Raw genomic sequence first — 15,636 nt, 5'->3', positions numbered from 1 at the left:
TGTGTGTGTGTGTGTGTAATTTTTCGGTTTAGTGTTATATATAGTATATAGGGTGTAAATACGTGTTTTCTGTAACCTGAGAACTGCTTTAAACTTAAGCCTCTTCTCTCCTCTCTCTCCTTCTCTCTCTCTCTCTCTCTCTCTCTCTCTCATTGTTAGTTATACAACCTCCGTTTTTGTTTAATTTTCTATCCGTTCATTCATTTGGTTATCAGTCTTTATATCTGTTTATTTGTATAAAAGTTTTTGGAGACTGAAACTCAATACAACCTTTATATATTTAATGTCCTTGAGCCTTCATATCGTAAAACAATGACAGTCGGCTTCCCAAACAAGTCTTCATCTTCGGTCCTTTTTCAAGCGTTTTCATTTTATGAACTACAATTATCGCCACAGACAGAGTCTGCTGCTTCTCCGGAACTTTTTTCGTTCCAGAATTAGTGTGAGTGACTCCTCTCTCTCTCTCTCTCTCTCTCTCTCTCTCTCACACACACACACAGTTTATCTTGATAACCTTTTTTTGCTTGCCAATGGGAGTATTTTTCTGTAACACATTTTTTGTCAATTAAATTCTTACATTTTGCAACAACGTCATTTCATAACTCCTCTCTCTCTCTCTCTCTCTCTCTCTCTCTCTCTCTCTCTCTCTCTCACACACACACACACACACACACAGAGTTTATCTTGATAACCTTTTTTTGCTTGCCAATGGGAGTATTTTTCTATATCACATCTTTTTGTCAATTAATTCTTACATATTGCAACAACGCATTTTCATCACCCTAACTCTCTCTCTCTCTCTCTCTCTCCTCTCTCTCTCTCTCCTCTCTCTCTCTCTCTCTCACACACACAGTTTATCTTGATCCATCCTTTTTTTTGCTTGCCAATGGGGAGTATTTTTCTGTAACACATTTTTGTCAATTAAATTCTTACATATTGCACAACCGTCATTTTTCATAACTCCTCTCTCTCTCTCTCTCTCTCTCTCTCTCTCTCTCTCTCTCTCTCTCTCTCAGTCAGTTTATCTTGCTTGCAAATGGGAGTAATTTTCTGTAACACATTTTTTGTCAATTAAATTCTTACATCTGGTAACAACGTCTTTTCAGAACATTCAGAACACCTGTGTATAATTTCCACCCGTATTTTTAGAATGTGGATAATCGTTGTTCAGAGATCGATATTTTGTGCCACGTACACCAGCTATTCTCCTTAACCTCAAACGTCTTGTATAACTGTTTGATAAGAAACGCATGATCCACATACCCTTTTTATTATTATTATTATTATTATTATTAAACCTACAATGTTCTTGTCCTTTCTCTGTCATTTGTCCTGTCATGTTTCACACTTTCTCATTCGGAGATCCCACCACGTCTTAGTATATTAAGTATTGCCCCTGTGATTCTTACTATCCCTATAATGGGGTAGCGCCATCAGTGTACCTCACGTGGTGCACTGTAGGCATTACTTAAGGGTCTGCGCAGCATCCATTCGGCCCCTGACTGCAATCCCTCTCATTCCTTTTACTTTACCTCCATTCATATTCTCTTTCCTCCAACTTCGAGGTTTTCCTCCTGTTACACCTCTCACATCTTCCTACTTTCCATTTCTCTTTCAGCGTTGAATGGCCTCATAGGTCCCAGCGCTTGGCGTTTGGCCTAAATATTATATTCTGTTCTATTCTGCAGCCTCTCCAGCCGCAGTATAAATAAACAATTATGCCTCACGCCCATTCGAAGCGCCTCAGTGGCGTGGTCGGTATGGTGTTGGCCTGCCACCTCTGTGGCCGCGAGTTCGATTCTCGGGCATTCCATTGAGGGGTTAGAGATGTGTGTTTCTGGTGATAGAGGTTCACTCTCGACGTGGTTCGGAAGTCACGTAAAGCCGTTGACGTCCCTTTGCTGAATAACCACTGGTTCCATGCAACGTAAAAGCACCATACTCACAAAACAAACAAACACCTCCCTCATCCAGACATTGTCTCCCTTGTTGCCCTTTATTGAGATGCATTTGCCCATTCACTGTTCCTTCTGCGTTTAGCATTTGTTTTCAGTAGTGCGCCTCAATATTCTCCTTTGTCCTTCCTCTCTTTCATCTGCTTTCTCTCAATTTTACAATTATTTCTCCCGCCACTCATTGCTTTCATTCCTCTCCCTGCCCTCCCGAAACGACACGGAGAATTCTTCGTATATTCCTTCAATATTTTTCTTTACCTTCATCACATTTTTCATCTGTCTTCTCTATGCATTATCCTAACTTCCTTCTTTTCAAAACCCTCCAGTCGTAATTACCCTTACAGTTTCATTTTAACCCCTTCCGCTCAACGTTCACCTGTCACTTCCATAACTCACCCTTCCATCCACGCCGTACTAACACAATTGAATAAGCTCTTTCCCTCACCATTTTCCTCTTCCGCAAGTATATTTGTAAATACTTTTCTTATTTGACATTACATCCTACAGGCTGTTTATCAAACACATTTCATAGTAGACTCTTCATTCTCATTTACTCCAGGAACTCCACATCTACCCATGCCATTTCTTTCTCTGTCACCTTTGCATTTAAATCACCTAGCAAAACCACCCTTTCGTGCTCCCCAAACCAAGCAGCAGCAGAGGACGGGATAGTCAAAATTCTCAATCAACCCTTATTCCCTTCCCAGTCCCGTCCTTCACACTTATACTATAGTAAATTCACATCAGCCATGCATTTGATGTCTAGGCCAGTCCCTTACGACGCTCCTGATTGGCTGTTGATAAGCCAATGACAGGGCTGGAAACTCTCGGTCTCTCTCGAGAGTTCACATGGGTAGGATCTATGTTCCACTTCAGAGGTATACGTCTTTCAGGAGAGGTGGAACATTCATCCTGCCTATGTGAACTCTCTCGAGAGAGACTGAGAGATTCCAGCCCTGTCATTGGCTTATCAACAGCCAATCAGGAGCGTCGTAAGGGGCTGATGTGAATCTACTATAGCTTTCTCGGTGTACAGGAATCACTAGGCGACAACAGCAAAGGTAATCAGTTCTGTGACGAAGTCTTCTGTTGACTGACAGTTGCAGCAGTAATGGTCATGGTGCCACAAAAACACCAATTTAATGAAATTGGAATTAAAATTAATTACTGTATTTATTCCTTTTAAATATATTCATTCTCAGCATATACATATAAATCAAGTTATTTTTATGTAAATGAAGTTATCAAAGTAAATGATGGAAATGGTGAGGAAACATTCTGTAGTACAATAAAAAAACATGAAACTATTAAACTAAATATGTGCCTAAAAGCAAGTTCAATAGGACAATGAAACAAAATGTATAAATAAAAAAAACATTGCAAGAATAGCTTTACTTGTAATAATAATACAAATTGATGAACTGTAATAGATAAAAATTGATAGCTGGAAAAATGGCAGTAAAAACAGCTGACCTCTGCAATTGCAATGAGCATAATTAAATAAATAACTGTGAGAATTATGTATTCCTTTACAAATAGCATGACGCTTCCGTTTTTTATGGCACACATCAGTACCAATTACAATGAAAAGCATTAAAAGATATCCTGATTCTAGAACCAGACTGTGATCCCGCTAAAATGTAAATTATTCTCTGAAAAAATCTCGAAATTTTTAAGAGAATTTCTTTTTAAAAACGTTTATAACTTTCAACAGAATTTATCTGTAGAAACGTCCCTTAGCTTTTGGGTAATTCTGGTAACAAAACAAAAAAAAACTGATGAACAAAAACAGAAATATATAATTATCCCAGAGGTAAAAATGCACTTGTCCAAAAACCAAACTTCCTGAGAGGCAAAGATGCACGTTTCTAAAAGCTGTTAATTCGAAGATGACTCTTCCTTCATTCACCTTCTCGTGTTTCCTTTTTGTCTCTGCAAGAATTCGTTGCTGGCGAAGAACATGTCCTTGACGTGAGTCTTGAGGAGGGTGTAGCCCTTGAGGCTCAAGTAATCGGGCAGGGATCGAGGGTTCCCTGGGATGTGGGTGTAGGCGATGCACATCACACTGATTTTCACAGAGTCCCACGGCAAGGTTCGGAGGATCTGTTGTACAGAAAGTAACAAGGAAAAATGGTAGTTTTGATTTTCACTCTGTTATCGTTGATGTGCTATGAATTCATTGTTATATGTTTTCGTGCGTATACGCACACATGTACTATATATATATATATATATATATATATATATATATATATATATATATATATATATATATGTGTGTGTGTGTGTGTGTGTGTGTGTGTGTGGATTGAAAATTAAAGTGACAGCGCGCATTGCCTTGTCATTCCTCGTTAGCCATATTAAGTTAGGGAATTGTCTTGACATTACATCTTGACATCTTATATATCTATATATATATATATATATATATCATATATATATATATACATATATATATATATATATATATATATATATATATATATATATTCTATGTGAAGTTAAGACGTAATGTCAAGACAAGTCTCCTAACTTATCATGGCTCACCTGGAAAAGCAAATTCATGGGCGCTGTCACTTTCATATTTCAATCGATGATTCAGCTTTATTTACCACTGTTAATTCTTTCCATTCATCTATAAATAAGAATATGAAGCCAAGGTATGTTCTAAAAATTATTCTTATTGATCGATCCTTTTTTTACTGTTTCCCTGCACATTCGGTTGTACAAGATTGAATCAATTTACAGATACAGAAATCAGGACTTAAGGAGAGTATTTCTTGTCATTATTTCCCACTGAGAGAGTTGCAGAAAGCACATCAGCTTACCTCCAGTTCAGTGCCTGTGGTATCCAAAATGAGGAGGTCTACCTCTGTATTCCCCATGGCCTCGAACAAAGAGTACAGAGGAATTTCCCAGTGGGAGTTTGAGGGGTCAATCCACACAAAGCGTCTGCTAAAAAGAGAAACTATTAAACCGTGTGTAAACAAAGTAATTCATTAAGTCACAGTTAGCCCATTCATATTGAATTCACTCTATAACTAGCATTTTACCTAAATGGGAGTATAAGGGGTCAGTCCACCCAAAGCGTCTGCTAAAAAGAGAAACTATTAAATCGTGTGTAAACAAAGTAGTTCATTAAGTCTCACAGTTAGCCCATTCATATTCAATTCACTCTATAACTAAACATTTTACCTAAATTTTAATTATTTGGAAACAGGAACAGAGCTTGTTAGAGAATTAGAAAACTGCAGGTGTAAAGAGAAATATTGGAGACGCGTTAACACTTGTGCTTATAATGTCTGATTTTTTTTTCTCTCTGTCTTCTTGTCACGTTTGGTAAAGAATTTTATTGTCTAATGCACATGTACATTTTGTTAATATCTGAAATCTTAAACAAAATACAATACAAAAATGAAAGATTATTCGTCAGATTGAAGACAAGTCTATAGAAAAACAAGTCATTCAAGAAGCTTTTGGATCGCCACAAATAAATAATGCCCACCGGAATAACTCCAAGTTTTTAATACCTTGAGGTTAGTCTTTTCTAACAACATCTTCTCACCTTGTTTTGATGAGCCTCATTCTACCTGTGGTCGAGAGTTTGGCGTGAAGGGTGAAAGAATTCCTGCCCTTCTCCTGCAGTTCCAGGAACGTGTCGTAGTCGTCTTCGACGAGGAGGCCGTACCATTTCATATCGCGTTCGAAAAGGAGGCTCACGCTGCCGTTCTCTCCGTCACCGGCGTGGGCTTCTATGAAGAAGCCGTATTCCTGGAAGGCAGTTTGTAAGAAATTCAGAGACTGTTTGAATCGGAGCTAAAATGTGCAGCGTAGAGGAATGAGTGAGTCATAGCTCGTGTTTGGATTAAGTTAGGGCACAATTAAACAACAGGTTAATTCTCTTATTTAGAGGAAAATTGGAAATATTCGCGAGACTTAATTACTGCGGTCTGGGAGATATTAGAACAGTTTTAGCAACACTGAGCAATCCTTGATAAGGAAAATAGAGAAGACTATATAAAATTAATGGAGCTGATGCAGCAATCCTTTTTAATAAAATTTAAATGAGTTTTAGCGCAACTGCCATTTGTATGATAATTTAGACATTTTTGGAGGATAAGTGAGTTTCATAGTTTACAGTAGATCTGTATGTTGGAAGCAAATTAGAAGACAGCGGAATGAACTGTAAGTTCTGTAGCATGTCAGAAAAACTGGAAAGCGATGAAATCAATAAAAGTTACAGTTTTCTTAATTTGGGAAAAATTTTAGAAGAAACTGAAGCCATCAATTCTGAAAACTGGAACAATTTAAGGTTAACCCATTTGCTTACGAGAAAAGTTCAAGGAAACATCTTGCCTTTTTCTGAAGGATATTCGCGAGCTCAGAGCTCTGGCCGTAGTGGGAGAAGTCCTTCTTTCCTGGGTTATCTAAGGCCATTCCATTCCAACCTGGTGCTTTCAGGAGACGGCTCAAGCTGTTTACAGCATCCTGGTCGCTTTGACTCGCCCCGTCGAATATTTCCATGCAACCTGAGCCATATCTTACTTTAAATGCCGTGGGAGTATTAGAGTTGTTGCTTGTAACGATATAATAGAATGTAATCCTTGCTTTTAATATTGTCATTGATATTCAGACAACTAGATTCAATATTTGCAATATAAATTTCAGCCATTTTCCAAGGCGTAGGTTGTAGCGTGGCAGACTAACAGTCGTTGGTTGTCGTATCACGTACACTACTGAGATACATCGACGGCGACAGTCATATTTTTATGCCACTTTTGACATTTGCTTTCAACTGATTGATGTATATTCGGATGGAAACATGATAAACACCTAGCATCAGATATGCATATAACTTTCTAATTTTCTAATTTAAAATACAAGAGGATCAATAATTAGAGCCAGTGAATTCGGCAGAAATTTGAAGTAAAGAACCCCTATACATATGACAAAGCTGTATACCATACAAGAATGTCCTGTGCATACTGACATTAGGAAGTTAGATTTTAATCATTTGTATACCATTCCTTTGATCCTTTGGAAAAATCAATATTTTGATAAATGAACCCATGTTCATAATATTTTCATTTATTCCTTCACCTGCGTTGTTGAATTATGCGTTAAATGGCTATATGCTACAGAAGACTCAAGCTTTTGTTACCAGCAACAATATTTATCTCTAAATTACCCTTCCCGTTAATCAAGTTGGGACAAATTGGTGATGGAAACAGCTTTACCATATGTAAAGCTAATGTGTTTTTATTTGCGCAGAATTTTAATGAACTTTCAAGCAGTCGAAATATTATAAGATCATGTAAGTCTAGTCGTGGAAATTATCACTTCATGGAAACATACTTATGCACGCGAGTAACAAGACCGTAAGGACACACGACGACAGCAAAATCAATTTCCCCTTCCTCAGGTTTGTTCTTAAGCTCTGCCATATTCTCGACACCACTGAGAACACGTTTTGCATCCTGTGAAAAAAAAAAAGATTAATTAATGCTTCATAGCCATTGTTCTGAATGCAGTGGGGTATCAGTCATATCCCAGAATACTAATATATATATATATATATATATATATATATATATATATATATATATATATATATATATATATATATATAATCAGTAGAAGGATCCACAGTAATGCTCTTGTTTATCAAGACGAAGTATATATGTAGAAATATTTACAATGCTTAGAGCGCTCGCTCCATCCAACCTTCTTGGACTTGATCACCAACTGTTAGTGATCAAAAATATTTCGTCTTTCTAAACAAGAAGTATTACTGTGGATCCTTCTACTGGTGACTTAGAAGCACGATACGGTATTTTTATATTGAGTATATATATATATATATATATATATATATATATATATATATATATATATATATATATGTGTGTGTGTGGTGTGTGTGTGTGGTGTGTGTGTCATATATATGTATGTATGTATAGTATATTGTATATATGGATAATATATATATATCTATATATATATATAAATATATAAGGTGTGTCATTTATTTATGTATATACTAAGTTATGGCATATATATATATATCAATATATAATATATATATATATATAATATATATATATTATATGAATAACTTGATCACGAAGTATATAAAACGTGATGCTATGTTTATGTTGCTACGTGGCAAAAACCTTTATATATATATATATATATAATATATATATATATATATATATATATATATATATACATACACTGACATAATTTCTGACATAATTCTATTGTAAGTGCAAATTATTTTATATATCCCTTGTGCAGTAAAACTTCTACAACGTTAACCATATACACATCAAACGCCCACGTATCTAAATTGCATCAAACTTCCCTGGAAGCACTTCATCTTGAACGAATTCTCGGGCTTCCAGGATATCAGGGCCCTTCCTTTCCAGTACCTTTCCAACCCTTTCCAGGACTTTCCATCCTTCTCCCAAGCACCTATGAATTATACGCAGTTCACCTACCTATCACCGTCTTTTCCTTCCACAAATGCTGCATTATTTTTCCTGTTCTATGAACCTCCCTTATTATTATTAAACGCTGAATGGAAAAAATAACATTTTCCATAGAATTTATATACATATATATATATATATATATATATATATATATATATATATATAATATTTTATATATATATATATATATATATATTATTATATATTATATAATATATATATTATATTATATATAATATATATATATATATAAACTGTAGTAAAAGCACACCTGATACACTTGGTGCCTAAATGTCAACTGAACGATACGTGTGCAACGGGCGTTGAAGAGTATCGTTGTGCACCTGGCCGAATAGTGGGGACACTTGCTACAAATAGTATATTTAACATTCCCTTAAACTCTGTTTTAATATTATTCCCTTTCGTTTCCAAATCATCGAATGATCAAACGCAATATATGACTGAATGTTGAATAGAAAAGTGAATTCGTGAACTACACTGTTCAGTGGGAAGCTCCAAGATTTAATTACATTCAGGTGGAGGGAGCAGGTATTCAATCCAAACAGATGCAGCTAGACATCGAGTGTATCAGTGATTACACACACACAAGTTTCTCCACCTCTATACAACTGAATGCGGCGGTCGGAATCCATTGCACTCACTCCACATCTGTGAGGATCAGCTTTCCTGTTAAGCTTTTCTATAATTTCTATAACAGTCCCTTTCATTTTTGGGAAGTGCTCCAGTACTGCTTTCAGTTTTAGAGAGTTAAACAAGAACTGCAACTGGGCTATATTTATTTATGAAACTACAGTTACGGAAGAGTACACCTCAAAACTGATGAAATTTTAACACGTATCACAGATCAGAAAAATGATGAATTCAACATGATATATCCCTGTGAATCTGACATGCAGTTTTTGTGCATGTGAGAGAAGCCAATCATGCAGTACTATGCTGGACAGGTGTAAAATGTTGGTGTACTTCAATAATATGTTGGGCCATAATGCAGTTGGGTGTCGTTTCTTAAAATGTTTCAAGGATATGAACGTCAGTCTAGGAATTCACAAACATGATCCATTAATTTGCAAAGAAGTATTGTATGGAAAACTTACATAATTGAAGTGTAATTACCTTAACCTTAAGTGACAGCAAAAAAGAATGACCCATATATATATATATATATATATATATATATATATATATATATATATATATATATATATATATATATCATATATACATACATACATGAGCCACAGGGAAAATTTTAAAAAAGAAAAGACAGAGTGCCCCGAAGATGTGGCAAATACACGAAAGTACTTGGCACTCTGTCTTTTCTTTTTTAAAATTTTCCCTGTGGCTTTTTGCTGGTAAACAAAATCACGTGCTTAATTTTGTGATTTTATAATATACATACATATATACATATAGTACATATATATACATATATATATATATATATATATATATATATATATATTATATATATATATATGTGTGTGTGTGTGTGTGTGTATGTATATATATATATATATATAATATATATATATATATATATATATATATATATATATATATATACAGAGAGAGAGAGAGAGAGAGATGTGAAGATTAAAAACGCCCATAATGCACTTGAAACGTTGCAACCAATATACTTCGGAGACGAAAACTTCTGGATCCCTGATCACTGGTGGAAAATGGTCTGTTGCTAAGTGACGATTATTAGCAGCCATATGTAGATGTGGCAATACGAAGAGGACGGTGCCCAGAAAACTAGTTGGAAATAGTTCATTCCCTTATCTTTGGTTCCTCGTTAGTTCCCAGTTGTGTCGAGTCTGGTGGGATTATTCGCCGGAACACCTGCTTGGTATGAGGTTGTAAGATTAACTACTCTGTGGAATCCAAATCCCAGTGTCGTTCTGGCAGTTTCAGATTGTTAGATTAATGACTGATGATGGCAACTACCAGTAGCTACTTTTGAAACCCAGCCATACCCCACTGGTTTATGGTATGACCATTATCCTTAACATAGTACACATGTATGAAAGCTCTCTAGCTCTCTGAAGCATAACGTACTTATCTTTTGATTGCTGGTAGATTATATATATATATATATATATATATATATATATATATATATATATATATATATATATATATATATATATATATATATATAAAATACTAAATATATAATAATATATATATATATATATATATATATATATATATATATATATATATATATATATATACTATATATATATATATATATATATATATATATATATATATATATATATATATATATATATATATATATATATATATATATTATATATATATATATATATTATATATATATATATATATATATATATACGTATATACATGTCTGCGTGTGTTGTGCATGTATGTTTTATATGTTATAATATTATACTATATATATTATATCTATATATATCTATATATTATAATAAATATATATCTATATATATTAAGGGCTGTTGCCTCGTATAATAGCGCCTTATGAGGTAATGTTAGACTTGCGATAATCTTACGCTAAGTCGGTTGGTATTGCACTTCCATATCATTGGAGTGTCTTGGGGTCTGTAGATCACTTACGAAGTCGGTATTATCTCTTTGGTTATGACGACGATGTGTAAACTCATGATGATTCGGCAATGATGTGAGGTTCTAGTAGAAACACGAAGTATAAAAATACTTATATTCTCTTAGATTACATGGTGAAGATCAAGTAGGATTGTACATGGTCTTCTAATGACGATAGCTTGATCGCTTCTGCCAATGATGATGGCTAATTCTATTCTCTCTACATGATAAAGCTTAGGTAAAGAGATACAGGTCTGCCAATGATGATGGCTAACTCTATTCTGACTACCATCTCGGTTACAAGTCATAAAGGAGCAGACAGTAGCTGGAACATATGAACATACATACAAAATGAGACACACTACAGATCACGTAGGCCGTTTGAATTATAGGTCGCGGTAGTTGTCTCAAGCGGGGAGCTTGGACTAATGTTTCAAAACAAATGAATGAACACAAGTGACGGCATGTTATCTTAGCCTACTTTTATGGTATACGTCATCTTAGCGTCTCTGGTCTGATCACATTCCTGCAAGCAATCTGGTTGACCTCTTTTAGTTTTAGTCTTTTATATATATGGAATAACATTCCATATCTTTATTATGTAATCACTTACATAAAAGCTCGGTCAGCTACCAAAACCAACTACTGAATATTACTCAAGCTTGACTTGCAATTGACTTATAGGAGTGTGATACAGACACTATGTGAATATATATAGATAAATAGAAAGTAAAAAAAAATTCATGGTGTACACAAATACAGATTCAAGTAATAAAATATTAGACATAATATGCATATGATATTCGTAAATAATAGTGATCACGTGATATATACTGATACAGTTTTTCACTTCATCTCATTAAGATACATATGCTACAGAAAATACTAATGTACTCTGATAACATGATAAAAATCATATTTTAACTGATAAAAATTTCATATATGAATTGATAAAAATTATTAATGTTTATGCTGATTGATTTGTTGATTTTTATGCTAACTGTTATATATCTGCAGTTATTGGTAAGATAAAAGGTAACAGATTGATTATAGGCTACCTGATTTGTTTATACATATGTATATGGATTCATATAATTATGATTAATATATGTGCACTTTAAATAGATTCCTATTGCGTACACGCAAAGATATATTTCGACTCTGTTACTTATGATCATTTATATATAGATTCCTAGTGCGTACACGCAAAAATATATTTTGATTCTGTTATTTATGATCATTTATATATAGGATACATGATACTTTATATATATAGGATACATGACCGAGGTTATACTACTACACATTTAACTAGCGTTCGAACAACTTTTCGTCCATTACACAGTTCCAGACAACCACCTATAGCCAAATGAAATGGCCAATTCCAAATGGTTAAAACAAGGGGAAAATTGCCTGGCGGGGTCCAAACGTTCTATTTTATTGGCCTCAATACTTGTTTCTCTCTGCATCCTAAGCCACACGATTACATTCGTGATGAATAAAATCACCCCCAGCACGAGTCCTTCGCCAGCAAAGTAGAGTTGAATATCCTTCTGGTCGTAATTGTCGGAAGTATGTCCCTTTTGTAGTCGATTTCCGACAGCCGCCGGAGCGTTCCGCATTAAAACGAGATTAACGACGGGATACGGTATCGGTCGAAGAAGTCCTCTAGATAAGCTTGTTCACTTATGATGGTGCTTATTCCTTTCACATTGTAGGCGGTTGTTACTTGACTGCCGTAGTCCGCAGCGACGAACGATTTTTTGAAGTTGCGATGTGAAACTCTCGTACTGCAGGATACTGTAACCAGGTTCCATTAATCAGCCTGCAAGTGAAATTATACTTGTCACAAGGGCAAAATAAATTCAGAACATCAAATACGGGAGGGAAAAAGCCATTTAGAACCAGACTTAACCCACATGAATTCGCTGATTTTTTTTTTTCTTTTTATGGAATTCAAAAGTCAGCTGTACAAAATTTTTTATCCATGGCATTAACAATGAGTGAAAATTGATAATGTCCCCTGAGTGTGCTGAAAACGGTGTATGAGGTACAATCACTTAGGTAATGGTATCTGGTAAAAGCCTTTAAGTAAGTCCAAGCTGGTGAAAAATTTATTCTAACCTAACAGAGATAAGATGTCGTCGGTACATGGCACTGGAAACTATCGGGAGTCGTTTCCTTGTTTAAGCGACAGAAATCTACGCAGATACGCCAAGTCCGATCTTTTATAGCATGACGTTTGAGGGAAAAATTATATGGGCTTATTTGATTTCCTAATGACTCCTATTACTAACATTTTTCAACTTTGTCATTTATCTCTATTTTGAAATTTCATTGAGAGTCTATACGAAGGTACGTATATAGCTTTATGTTTGTCCTTAGACCGTATTTTGTGTTAAATTACATCCGTTTTCCCCAGAGATCACTCGCTAGTGGAGAAACTTTCTGGTATTCAGATAAAAGAAAAAAAAAAATATCTGCTGAATCACCTCTGTTTGAATGACTTTACTGATATTACTTTAGATAGAGTATAAGAGAGATTCATCTACGACTGGTTGGGCGGGATTAAAAATTAGTAACAATAAAAAATGCTATATTTATAACTTCCGTATCCATGATATGTATACGTTTGTGGATCACTAGATTTAACTTGTTGCTGCGAGTCAACCGTGTATAGGGCTTTGTTCGCGGAAATCGTTATATTTCAGAGTGTCGGGAAGGATTAAAATTTCATTTCCCAGCAAAGTCTTTTTACACGCACTAAGACATTCGAGGGTGCATGCTTCTCAAGATTTTGCGTGCAAACTGCGACTGCGGTTGTGGGAGAATTCTGTTGGGTCATTTGAACAATGTTACGATTTATGAGACAAATGTATAGTTCCTCTATATAAGTTATTATTTGATTAACTGTCTCTTTTTTGTTCAAACGGATTTTAATATGTTTGAAGGTTTATAGAATTTTCCTTTGATAAACACGCCTTATTTTGCAGGAGGTAATATAATATTTTGTATACCTCTAGATGGATATCTTACAATTACACTAGATACAGATCAATGTTTTTTTTATAACTATAGAGGTATCTGTAAGCGCTCGCTTATCCGGACTTCTCATTAGGGAAGTTCGAACAACAGACGGTGAGTCCGTAAATACAGGATATTACGTGTACTAAAGGAATAAAACAAGATATTCTAATTTTTACGACGCTTACAGTCGGGCTTAATCCACCACTATTATAATTACTGATTGTATTAAAATTACTAGAACCTGCTCTGATTACTTGATACGGTCGTGATATTCATAGGAAAATTCTTTTTTAATTCAAAAAGGTATTGGCATGTATGATCCAACATCGCTTTTCCCGCTCTGCTAGAGTCGCTTATTGTGTGGAATGTGCTTTGATTGCTACACTCGGCAGATTTGACTGACCCTGACCATTGACTATGTGACACAGTAACCGAGTTTGCTTGTTTGATTCTGATAATTAGGGCTACTGTTTACCATTGGCAACGTATTGTGTGTTTTTTGCATTCTGTTGTTGGTTACGTATAAAGCAACGAAAGTATGAATGACGAACTATTAGGAATTGAGCGATTACTATTAAGACAAGTTATCTCTACTGCATTCAATATTAAGTGTTTTAGGGCTGTTGTTTACTTCATTCTTTGCTAAAATTTGAAATAGTGAGGGATCCTGGTCAGCGCATTTAGCCTAATGAAAGTTTTTTACAGACATGTTATTCCTTGCAATCCAGCCATATTTTTAAAGTTAAATTGAGTCATTGAGGTTCGATATTTTATATAACTCAAAAAACTCAAGGCTAAAACTGCGACCGGGACTTTGCAAAGGAGCATTTATTGTCATGACCCGAAATAGTGTTACCTCTAATTTATATAGATTTGTACGGGTGTTCCACTTGTGTTTTCTGTGTTTTCTAATCACTACGGTGCCCAACGACCTTATCCATGCATCTGTATAAGTACAGATGTCCACTGCGTAAACGCATATTCACTGTTTAATATGATTTGTTACGTAAGGGATTAATAATCACCCAAAATGATAAAATTAACACAGTATATGATTATGATATTTCAGTAGAACTTCTGGAAATAGAAACTCAAAGATAGAAACTCGCAGTAGCAACATCTCAATGATGTAGATAATTTCTGTAAAAAAGTAAGATTAAGAATGTCTCGTAACTTCAGCCACAGGAATAACGAAATTCGACCTGCAAAGAAAACACTCAGTTACTCCAAATGAATAAAAAATTGTACTTAGCTTGCTTTTGTGGGAAGTCACGGTGTTCCGATAACGACACACGGCCTTGGCCCTCCTTCTCTGTTTAGCGGATGACTGGTTTGGCTTCAGTTTCCCCCGTGCGCGTTGTTTGGATGATTTGAGCCCTTGAAGATCCGATGCTGCAGACGCGTTCGGTTTGTTTCTTGAAGTGCCGGAAACGCTCACTAACGATGTTTTCTTGAATGATTCTAATGAGAGACGAAGCTTGCGTTGCCGTAGGAAAAGGACACGTCGGGTTTGTTTCTTGAAGTTATTCACTACTGAAAAC

General features: G+C 35.1%; 1 protein-coding gene across 1 annotated transcript; it reads right to left on the bottom strand.

Moving 5' to 3' along the window:
• Positions 1 to 3,315: 3,315 nt before the first annotated feature.
• LOC135207960 (protein Star-like) lies at positions 3,316 to 7,429 on the bottom strand. The gene is made up of 5 exons (XM_064239986.1): positions 7,311 to 7,429; positions 6,312 to 6,484; positions 5,521 to 5,726; positions 4,784 to 4,910; positions 3,316 to 4,058 (listed from the first exon to the last, which is right to left on the bottom strand). The coding sequence occupies exons 2-5, from the start codon at positions 6,477 to 6,479 to the stop codon at positions 3,861 to 3,863; spliced, it is 699 nt and encodes a 232-aa protein (XP_064096056.1). The 5' UTR covers positions 6,480 to 6,484; positions 7,311 to 7,429; the 3' UTR covers positions 3,316 to 3,860.
• Positions 7,430 to 15,636: the final 8,207 nt, after the last annotated feature.

The sequence above is a fragment of the Macrobrachium nipponense genome, chromosome 34, assembly GCF_015104395.2.
Source record: "Macrobrachium nipponense isolate FS-2020 chromosome 34, ASM1510439v2, whole genome shotgun sequence".
In the NCBI taxonomy this organism is placed as follows: Eukaryota; Metazoa; Arthropoda; class Malacostraca; order Decapoda; family Palaemonidae; genus Macrobrachium; species Macrobrachium nipponense.
This window is presented reverse-complemented; position numbering and strand designations above follow the sequence as displayed.